The sequence below is a fragment of the Camelina sativa genome, chromosome 7 (genome assembly GCF_030686135.1).
Source record: "Camelina sativa cultivar CO46 ecotype springtype chromosome 7, ASM3068613v1".
Classification (NCBI taxonomy): domain Eukaryota; kingdom Viridiplantae; phylum Streptophyta; class Magnoliopsida; order Brassicales; family Brassicaceae; genus Camelina; species Camelina sativa.
In genome coordinates this window covers 15,216,242-15,226,614 of record NC_141886.1, presented here as the reverse complement: position 1 = coordinate 15,226,614, position 10,373 = coordinate 15,216,242, and the positions used below count along the sequence as shown (strand labels likewise).

Below are 10,373 nucleotides of genomic sequence, written 5' to 3'. Positions count from 1 at the left end.
AGTGGTTATTAAGCATATTCGATTTACTATGTAACGCAGGTTCGACTTACTATGCAACGCAGGTTATCTTGGGTATGAAAAAGCGTTTGGCAAATAGTCTGGGTTGATTTTTGCCGTTTTTCCCCCAATAACTATAGAATGTGCATGATCCCGACTAGTTTCCTTTAGGAATATCAAACCCCCAACAAAATACAGTTAATTACTTTCAAACCGAACTGGAACCATTCTACAAAACTTCCGTGGTTCATTGGCAAACGAAAACGCAAACCCAAACCTAAACTGTTACCAAACTCTAATCCCAAATCCGATTGAAGTGAAAAGGCAAACGAAGCAGACATGAAAATCATCATTTTGATCGAACTGGAGATTCTTACAAAGACAGGGAACATTGTCAATGATAAAATTAAATCGATTTGTTTTTATATGAAACAGTTTCTATATCTTATGTTGCTTATGGATCAAGTTGTTTCCATGAGGTTAAAATATTTCATCACTAAGAAACTATAAAAGCTACACACTGAAGAGACAACAAGACAAGTTGGCAACAATGGCAACGTCGTCAAACAACTTCGTTCTGGATTCTGTCGGTTTGTTCCATAACCCAAACCTCCAATATTCCTCAGGATATGGGAAAGATCAAAGCATTAGAATAGCCAACTCCAACAGTTTTTATGATCTTTGCCTTCGACATTTTCTTCTTCTTCATCATATGCCTTCTGATATCATATCACATGCTAGTGTATTTGTGCTCGAGACCTCCCCAAGTTCAAACTTGTAGCTCCAATCATCATAGTCTTCAGAGACTTGGTCTAGTATATATTTATTGCTTCCATTGGTACTTCTTCCCTCCACTTCCTCGGTAAGGATTCTTACGCCACATTCTATAATCTCATAGTACCTGCTGCTAAATTCAAATAATATCTTGCTGCCCACGTCAAGTAATATATCTTCTTCGGGAAAGTCACAATGAAATATACAAAGATGATCTGTTCTAATCTCGGGAGATTCACGAGGGTGTACTATGAAAATAGGATATCTGTATCCGCTTTTTCCTATGATTCCATACTTCAAACGAAGCTCTCTGTTTTCTTGTGTATGGTGGTGCTGGTTGGGCGAAATCATGACACAAACCTTAAACTTGGAGGATGTAGAAAATGAGCAATCTTTCTCATGTAGAATGGTCAAGGAGTTACCTCTAGCTCGGTGATTGAACTCTGAAGGCACTTCTCTCCCTGGTAAGCAAGCAAACTCGTAAAGAAAAAAACTTTGGATAATTACTCTTCTTGATTCTCCACCAAGTTTAAAGCAGTTGGTAAAATTGAGTTTTGCATTTGGAGTTCTAAGAGGGGAAGTTACTATCTCCAGTCCTTCACAATCTTCTGCCATTAAAAGTCTGAGCGAACAAGGTAGCTCTGGCAATGATGCGAGTTTTTTGCAGCCAGTTACTTCAAGGCTTTGTAGGTGATGAATGCGTATAATGCAATCTGGAATCTTCTCAATATCAGTATAGCTTAGGTCTAGAGACCATAGGCTTTCCGGGAAATGTGTTAAGGTCTTCAGATTTCCACTGCCTCTTATATCAACATACGAGAGACGAGACCATAGCCTAATCGATGCAGGCACTTTTTCTACTCCTGTTTTCGACATAAGGAGTTGGCTAATGTTTGTAGAAATATCTGGAAATATTCTTAAACGTGAGCATCCAATCATGTAAACCCTCTCAAGAGATGCCAAGTTGATGTGAGTTGGAACAACTTCTAACTTCACACAAGAATTCATCACCAAATCTTCTAGCTTATGAAGATTTGCAATTGATGATGGAAGCTCTACCAAGCTTGTGCAACCATTTAGTTGCAATCTCTTCAAATTTGTAGCACTTGAAAGATTTGGGAGTTCTTTCAACTTCCGAGATGATGACAAATCCATCTTTTTGAGATTTGTTAGTGGCTGAATGCAAAATCACACAACAAATGAGGAACATCAGAAAACATTGAGCAACAACCATTTTCATAGTATTTTACAATTTGTAATTTGACTATTGCTAACATTTCCCATAAAGATAGAAGAAAACTATGATAATTGACTAACCTGAGTACCTTCCCAAAGCTTCTCGAGTTGACTATCCCGCATGTAAAGTTCAACAAGATTTCCCAAGCAGAATTTAAGAGGAAGACTCTTTTTCGGGTATGCCTCCCAATGTAGTAACCTTAAACGAGGTGGAAACTCTATCTCTCCAGGTATGTCGACTCTATCATTCTCATCATGTCTTGATTTGTAAACACTAAGAAATCGAAGATTACTCATTCTTTTAAGAGCTTTATCACTTATGATAACTTCGTTGATTCCTGATGTATCAAATGATATGCCGGACACAGCTCTATTACCCTAAATAAAAAAAATCAAATATAAAGAAATTATTAGCACAATAGGTATATATATTTTTTTATCTTTCATTAATTGACTTTAAGAAAAAAACAAATTTTAGGAAACATACTGTAATATTTTCGAGGACATCGCAGATCTCATGTGAATCGATTAAGATTTGGCGTTTCCAAGGCTCTTGTCTATGAATAACTTGTCTACCCACTTGTTGTAGTAACTTATGCATCACTATTTCCCTTTTGGTAGATATATATATGAGCGATCTATTTACTAGTATTCTCAACCCATGTTTGATATCTAAGTTATTCTCAGCGAGCATTGCAATAACACTATCACCATCTTTATGGTTAAAAAAGATTGCAATGTGAAGAAATAGAGATTTTTCATTCTCATGTAAACTCTCATATCCAACTCTTAGTACTTCTTCAATATCTCGATGGTCAAGAGTAGTTTCTAGCCTGGTCATTACTACTTCCCACTCCTCTTCATTCTTCCCACGTAAAGATGAACCCACCACACGTAGACCCAAGGGAAGGTTACCACAAAGATTTGTTAGCCTTACTGCAAGCTCTTTGAATCCATGATGTGGAAAGCTTTGTCGAAAAGCATACTTACATAAGATCTGAAGAGATCTTTCTTTTGATGGGAAATCCACTTGGTACGTATTATTGATACCATGTTGTCGCAAAAGCTCTTGATCTTCTGTGGTTACAATAATCCTGCTTCCAGGACCAAACCAGATAGTTTCATTAGCCAAAGCCTCTAATTGCTTTAGATCATTCACATCATCAAGAATGATAAGCACTTTCTGATCGCTTAACCTTTCATGTATCGCACCTAAATGGTATACCCTCATACCCTTTTGGTTTAAAATGTTTGAAAGAAGTTGTTGTTGAAGACAAAGCTTTAATCCATACTCGTCAAGGCCACTATTATAGCTTTCTTTAAGATTCTCCATAAAACAACTAAGCTGGAAATTACTAGAGAGTAGGCTATGTAAAGCTCTAGCAATAGTAGTCTTACCAATGCCTGCAGGGCCACAGATTCCAACAATCATAGCTTCATCTTCACAATTTAAACGTAATAGAAACTGCATTTTCTTCAAGTGTGATTCAAGTCCCACCATGTCTTCAAAATCCCTAGACGGTGTAGCGTTTAGTTTGCGCGAAACATCTCCTGCAACCTTTTTGATCATGTTTGCTTCATTATCCCTAAAATACGTAAAAAGCAAAAAAAAAAATATATATATATATATATATATATATATATATATATATATATATATATATATATTCGCTACACTGTCAAAATAGTACGGGAGAAATAACATTTGCTTATGATATTTCTCACTTAATATACCATAAAACAAATTTTTTTAGACAATAATACTATTTTTACGGCTTCTAATTTAAATTATAAAGTTATATAATTTAAAAAATATATATTTTTAGATTTAACCGTGATACATAAATAGTTTAGTAATTTTTTTTTTGGAATAACACATTTAAAAGAGATTAAAAATCCTCCAAAATCATTGTTTCAATACACCCCCTAATACTTTCACTTAATCAGTCCCACATTGGACTAATGACAACTCTAACTTGCCTCACCATTCGATCCGTGAGGTGTTAAAGTTATTTATATCAAAATTCACGTTTAAATAACTATATGTTTTTCATGAATTTATAAATTTAGAAATATCTAGTATGATATTTTTTTATTAAGGTAATGTATAAATTTTATGACTAACTATTTTATTAAAATATCTTATTTGCTGTTTTGGGAATTAAAAATTCTTCATTTTTGTAAAATATTATTAACATAAATTATTCAAAAGGTTAAATATACTTCTAAACCTGTACGTCATGTAACTCGTCCCCTTATATTTTGAACTTTATCTAATTTTAAATATATCGATACTAATAATTTAATTTTTAAAAAAATTAAAATCTATTATATCTGGTATAACTTAAAAATGATTTAAAAAACTAAATTTGGATGCTTGTTAAGTTAAAATTTCTAGTCATTGAGATTTAAATTTACTTTCTCTTATTTATAATATGACTCTGATTTACTTTCTAAAACAATTAGCCAATGTGGAACATTAATCAAACAGTTTTTTTCATTGATTGAGTAATATATATATATATATGTATTTTTTTTAAAAAATTGAATCATATGTTAAAGAAAATAAATTTTGTCAACATTATGTGTCGTTATTATAAGATGATTAAAAGAAATTAAAAATCAAGCAAAGATAATAGGATAATCAAAATTTTAATCTTAGTAAAATCTTTTTAATATTTTATTATTAATTGTGGAAAATTATATATGGATATCTTTGTTTTTATAATTATTTTCGGTAATCCCATAATAAGTAATAATTTTACCCCATGTCAAAAAAAAATTAATAAGTTAAAATTTATAAAATAAAACATAAATAAAGATATTCATCAAATAATTGAACTCATTACTATTGTTTTTTTCACCTATGCACTAAAATGTTATATATGTTAAAATTTCTCAAATCGAAACAAAAGCAGACAATAAATTGCAGAAATCACAGCAAAAACTTAGATTAATTATAAAGACTAACCAGTTTAGTAAGTGTTCTCCGAGTATGTTACTCACATCAGTCAAAGCTTTGTTCCATTTCCGCTTCTCCACATCGGTATGACGGGAACATGTTTCAGTGAAAGCATTCCCAAATTCGCTGATTTGTTTCCGTACATGTGCTGGATCAACTCCATAAAATATTGTCATCACTATATGCCCCATAACTTTCTTGCACTCCATAATCTCCACAAGTTCATTCAAACACCAACTTGAAGAAGCATAGTTCTTTGAGAGAATCACAATCAAGATCCTCGATTCTCTTATCGCTTGTACGAGTGAAGGCGCGATTGTTTCGCTTCTCTCAATCCCTTGATCATCGAACATTGTGATCCCGTTGTAATTAAACTGTTTGCGCAAGTGACTGAGAAATGATTTACGGACGTCTGGCCCGTGGAAGCTCGAGAAGATGTTGAATCTGTAGTTACGAGACTTAAGAGAAGAAGGAGAAGCCATGAGAAATGCAAAAGGGTGGAAACTAAAATCAGATATTTCAAGTTGTTGGGTTTTGGATTGTTATATAAAAGCAAGGTAGATACATAGAAAGGATCGATCCGATAACAAAAGTAATAATAATAAAAAAGAGTATTCCGTGTATTGAGGTTAACGCGTTATGACGTATGACTTATGACTTATGAAACTTCCAGGTAAGAAAGAAAGTTTTTTTATGACTTATATTTAAGAGTGAACATGAAACATGCTTTCTTATGTGTGGGGTGAACCTACGAATGAACGATGTAAAGTCAAACAAACATAAGCAATGAACAGATAGGATGTAAGATATTTCAATACCCTTATGTAGTTGTAACATAAAGAATATCAATACATAAAAGGTGATTATGTCAACACTTAAAGATGTAAACTCTAGTTCAAGTTAAGTCAGATATGATATGGATTTTGTTTACAAACAACCTAATGACAATAATGAAATTCAGAATGTAAACTACTTAGAACATAAACTAAATGAAAGCTAAACAAAGATAAACAATGCTGAAAGTAAACTAAGCAGTAGCAATAACTAGACAAATGCAATAAAACAAGACTACTAGGAATGAGACAGAAAGTAAACTAAGCAATCCAGATGGTGCTCAATCAAGCACTCGACCGTGTGTGTGGTCGACTGGCTAGGTCGAGTGGTGAAACACGAAGAACATAAGCTATTTTGACTACTTAAACAGATTGAAAAGTAATGAAACAGAAAAGATGCAATAACAAACAATCAATAAACAAAGTAGGCTCCTAGAGATGGATTCATAGGCTGGTCTTCAAGTTATGGCTATCTAAACTGATCAACAAACGTCAATCAATATGAGCTATCTCTAGACAATGATCTTAATGACTTACTAATCCACTCTCATGACAGAAGTAATCAAGTTTAGACACTCTTAGACCTAATTCTCATTAGCTAAGACATGAACAAACATGCATTAAAGACTCAGATCATTATTTGTCAAAAACCACCTTAGATAACTAATCTCTTAGGCTAGGCACAGTAATCTCCAATATTAGCTTTATCTAACAACCTAACATTGGTATGATACAAGGAAGCTTAAAATCTTTTCTTACCCTCTCAGATATAAGAACAGCTTAGAGAACACCTAATCTGGAAGGATCTGTGAACAAACAAACTTGACCAATCTAAACAACTATAACCCTCCTAAACCAGCCTAATCCATCTCTAGATCCCTAGCTCACTACTCAGATGAACAGATCATGATGATGAAACACTCAAACCCAGAAATAAATGAAACTAACATGGTAAGATAGATAAGAGAGAGATCTACAACTCAATACAAATAAGCAAAATCAGATTCTCAATACTCAGAATGTTATGAAGCTTACAAAGTATGAAAAACTGGGAAAAAGCAAGAACAAAAGTGGCTAATGATGCAAAAACATAAATGAAACCCAAAAGGGGTAAAAACTAGATTTAAGGTGGCACTAGATATTATTCTCTCACTACTCTGACTTGTGGACGGCCATGGGGTACAAGAGATATTTATAGGATAAGAGGGAAGCACTAAATTAGCTAACAAACAAAATACAAAGGCGGCTTGAAGTGCTCGACCATGCACGGTCAAGTGCCATGGTCGAGTGGCTTCTTCTCCTGTTTCTTCACTGGTCGAGTCCATCTACTGCACACGGTCGAGTGGTCTCTGAACCTTAGTTTCTTCTATTCCAGCCTTTGTCTGCTTCACTGGTTGCACTTTATTCGTCTTCAGCTCATTTCCATGCTCCTTGGGGTCCAAATCACCTGTTTAAACATGAAACAATGCAAATCCTACTCTAATGCACAAACAGAGCCTAAACTACACAATGACAAAACTAGCTAGTATACCATGCAAAAGATGTAAATAAACTATGGTGAAACATGGTAAAATATATGCATATCAACTCCCCCAAACTTAGTATTTGCTTGCCCTCAAGCAAATAAACAAGACATAAGTAGGTAGAGAGGTTTGAAAGTGGGATCTTAGAACCTAAAACCTGTTAATAGACTAGCTAGAATTAATGTCCAAGTTAGTAATTCTGTGATGCAAGGTGAATGAGCTGTAATTAAAGATTTTAGACAAGCCTTTCACAACCTTAACTGATTCAAGCCTTAGACATCCACATGCATTCAGATCAATCATTTCCTTTAACATTCATTAAACAAGAACATGAATCAGATTATGCAATGTTTAAACTCATTTGGCTTGGTTATAAAGGTTTAGAGACAAAGATGGTCTCTTTTTAGAGTGGGGATTATTAATAACAAGGTTTCTCTAACAAAAAGTGGATTGAGGTTTAGAAGAAGGCTAAAGGTAAGAACACTTAGACACATACAAGAACAAAACCTTGTCTATCCAAAGGCACCCAAAGTGTTTGTTCCTAACATTCTAATCCCAAATTGTCCTAGTTCTACCATTTATCTTCGTTTCTTCTCTTTTACCTTTTTTCTCTTTTGTTTTTAAACCTTAGGAGAGGTTTCTTACTTGATTTCTCTAGTAGAATGGAGGTTTGTTTCTTAAAACTAAGGTTCTCTTTCTTACTTGTTTCCAAAGTCATCAAGCTTTTTACTAGACTCTTCTTTTCTTTCTTTCTTTCTTTTCTTTGACCAGAACCTTGTTTAAAACTTTTCTAACACTCCATTCTTACACTTAGAGCTTAAATTTACTTAAACACTCTTCTCTCCTAAAGACTCTACCCTTTTTCTTTCTCTTTTCCCTCTTTTCTTATATTATTATTTTTAAACACACCAAGTCCCAAACCCAGAAATTAAACCACCTAGTCCTATCTAGTTTGAAAAATGCAAACTAGAACTACAAAAGGCTTTATTTTTGTCAGCTCAAACCGAACACTTTCTACCAAGCTCAATCCCAAAATAGGCCTAACACATTCAAGAATAAATATGGCTTGAAAGAAAGGTTGGTTATGGGGTAGGGAAAACTGATTTTATGATGAAACCAGCTACTAGGATCAACAAGAGTGGTAAAAAGGGGAATGATGATCCAAATATGTATATAGTATCCATGAGTTTAAAGCAATGCACAAACTGATAATTAAAAGTCAATATTAGGTTCTTATAAGTAGGAAATGACATCAAATCATAACATGCTTCAATTTAAACTAGAATGCAACATAGGAATTCTAGACTTGGTTCAATCTTATCTTTCTAGCCACTCAACTAGCATCAAAGTACTATTAACTTGGCCATTGATCCTAATTTAGTGAATTTAAACAAGTTAACAAGGCTAAACTCATCATAGATCCCTAATGCAATATATTAAACAGTCCTATATGAATCATGCTAATAAGATCCTAATATGCAATGCAAACTACAAGAACACTCTATTTTTTTGTAAAGATTTCTGTGAAAATTTTTCAAATTTTTTTTTTCTATGCCTTAGATGGAATGCAAGTACTAACATGTTTATGCTAAAAATTTGAAATAAGAGAATAGAAAACAAGTCAAATGCTGTCTTAAACCCTCCCCAAAACTTAAATTACACAGTCCCTTGTGTAATAAAAATTTGAGAGTGAATTTAAGAACCAAAACTAAATAAACATGAAATGCAATGGTATAAACAATGAGATAGGTGGTGTTGGTACCTCACGAGTTGTGTAAGAATTCATCTACAGCATCATTCATGCTGTCATATGAGTATCCAGTGTCTTGTGGATCCATTTGGACTTCTAAAGGAGAGGGAGGCAGCTCGACTATGCACCCGGACTAGCGCCCGGTCGAGTGCCTTTTCGAGTGGCCTGGTCGAGCATGTTGTGGTGGGTAGAATGGCTGTCCTGGCTGGCCATATAGTGATGTTGCGTGAAGGCAGGGTCCACATAGTATGGAGGCTGGTAGGGAGGATATGCTTGGCCATAGGGGTAGCTTGGATAACCTGGTTGAGCTGGGAAGCCATATGGAGGTCTAGGCAGGTGCTCGGCCGAGTGCATTGGGGGTGCTCGGTCGAGTGCACTGGTCGATTGCCTTGGAAACTGCTGTTCTGTGCGAATTGAGCCTCTTCTCCTCTGCATAGGTTCATATGACGAAGCTCTTAATGGTTCCATTGTGTTTTCAGCCCTAGGCATGGCTCTAGTGGAGTTACTCCTCCTCAAATGGTCAGAATGTGTTGGGGATGAGTTTCCACTCTTCAACTCAGCAATCTATTTCTTTATGCTCTTCATGGACTTAGACATCTTCTTCACCTTATTCTTCAAAGCATTGATAGTCTTACCATGCCACTTGTTCCACTTTTGGAGAAGTGTCACCCTCTTGGTTGTCTCTCTCACTCCTCTACTATCTCGTGGTTGGGGCTCATATTCTTCAAAGTAGAACTGCTCCTCTCCTTCAGCCATTTCCACATCTTCAGCTTGGTTATCTCCTAATGGAGCTGTTTCATCAAACAATAGCTTAGCTGCTGGCCAGAAATTAATGTTAAGCCCATCTCTTATGGTTGTTGTTTCTTCATTGGGCAGAACAAACTGAGCTTTTGCCACTGTTGGGTGATCAAAGTTGAAGAGATGTCTCCCATGGTGCTTCTCTTTGGCTAGGATTAGGGTTGGTCTTCTCAGATTGAAGTGGTACATTGGCAGTTACAAGGATTGGAGTGATGATACCTCCAATGCATAGAACTCCAGATGAGCCATTCTTGTACAACTTGCTGACCCAACTTCTATAGTATGTCATTTGGTCAATGAGGACCATGGCAAAGTCAGTTGGTACTCTACTCCCACAAATGGTGACCCCATCTCTTGTTTGGTTCATGACACCATAGAGTGCCGTGTCTATCACCTTGAGCTCTCCCTAATTCAAATTTCCATTCTCTTTCCTAGCAAAAAGACTGTTTGCTAGAGCTTTGTGGATGTACCTTAGGACTAGGCTTCTAATCTTGGAGCTC

General features: G+C 35.2%; 1 protein-coding gene across 4 annotated transcripts; it reads right to left on the bottom strand.

Moving 5' to 3' along the window:
* Positions 1 to 327: 327 nt before the first annotated feature.
* Positions 328 to 5,536, bottom strand: LOC104701022 (disease resistance protein RML1A-like). 4 transcript variants are annotated; one of them, XM_087456653.1, is made up of 5 exons: positions 4,979 to 5,536; positions 3,406 to 3,565; positions 2,495 to 3,101; positions 2,089 to 2,385; positions 328 to 1,947 (listed from the first exon to the last, which is right to left on the bottom strand). In XM_087456653.1, the coding sequence occupies exons 3-5, from the start codon at positions 2,846 to 2,848 to the stop codon at positions 706 to 708; spliced, it is 1,893 nt and encodes a 630-aa protein (XP_087312779.1). In that variant the 5' UTR covers positions 2,849 to 3,101; positions 3,406 to 3,565; positions 4,979 to 5,536; the 3' UTR covers positions 328 to 705. The 4 variants fall into 4 exon arrangements, with proteins under 4 accessions (XP_087312779.1, XP_087312780.1, XP_087312777.1 ...); XM_087456654.1 differs by having other exon boundaries at positions 3,406 to 3,593; positions 4,979 to 5,523; XM_087456651.1 differs by having other exon boundaries at positions 2,495 to 3,593; positions 4,979 to 5,492.
* Between the last annotated feature and the right edge of the window lie 4,837 nt (positions 5,537 to 10,373).

What these genes read in the sequence shown, in the direction of transcription:
- LOC104701022 (XM_087456651.1), bottom strand. Translation starts at nt 5,451, where the DNA reads ATGGCTTCTCCTTCTTCTCTTAAGTCTCGTAACTACAGATTCAACATC. An exon ending in ATGTCCTCGAAAATATTACA is followed by an intron (nt 2,386 to 2,494) that starts GTATGTTTCCTA and finishes TTTTTTATTTAG; the next exon opens with GGTAATAGAGCTGTGTCCGG. An exon ending in AGCTTTGGGAAGGTACTCAG is followed by an intron (nt 1,948 to 2,088) that starts GTTAGTCAATTA and finishes TTTTGCATTCAG; the next exon opens with CCACTAACAAATCTCAAAAA.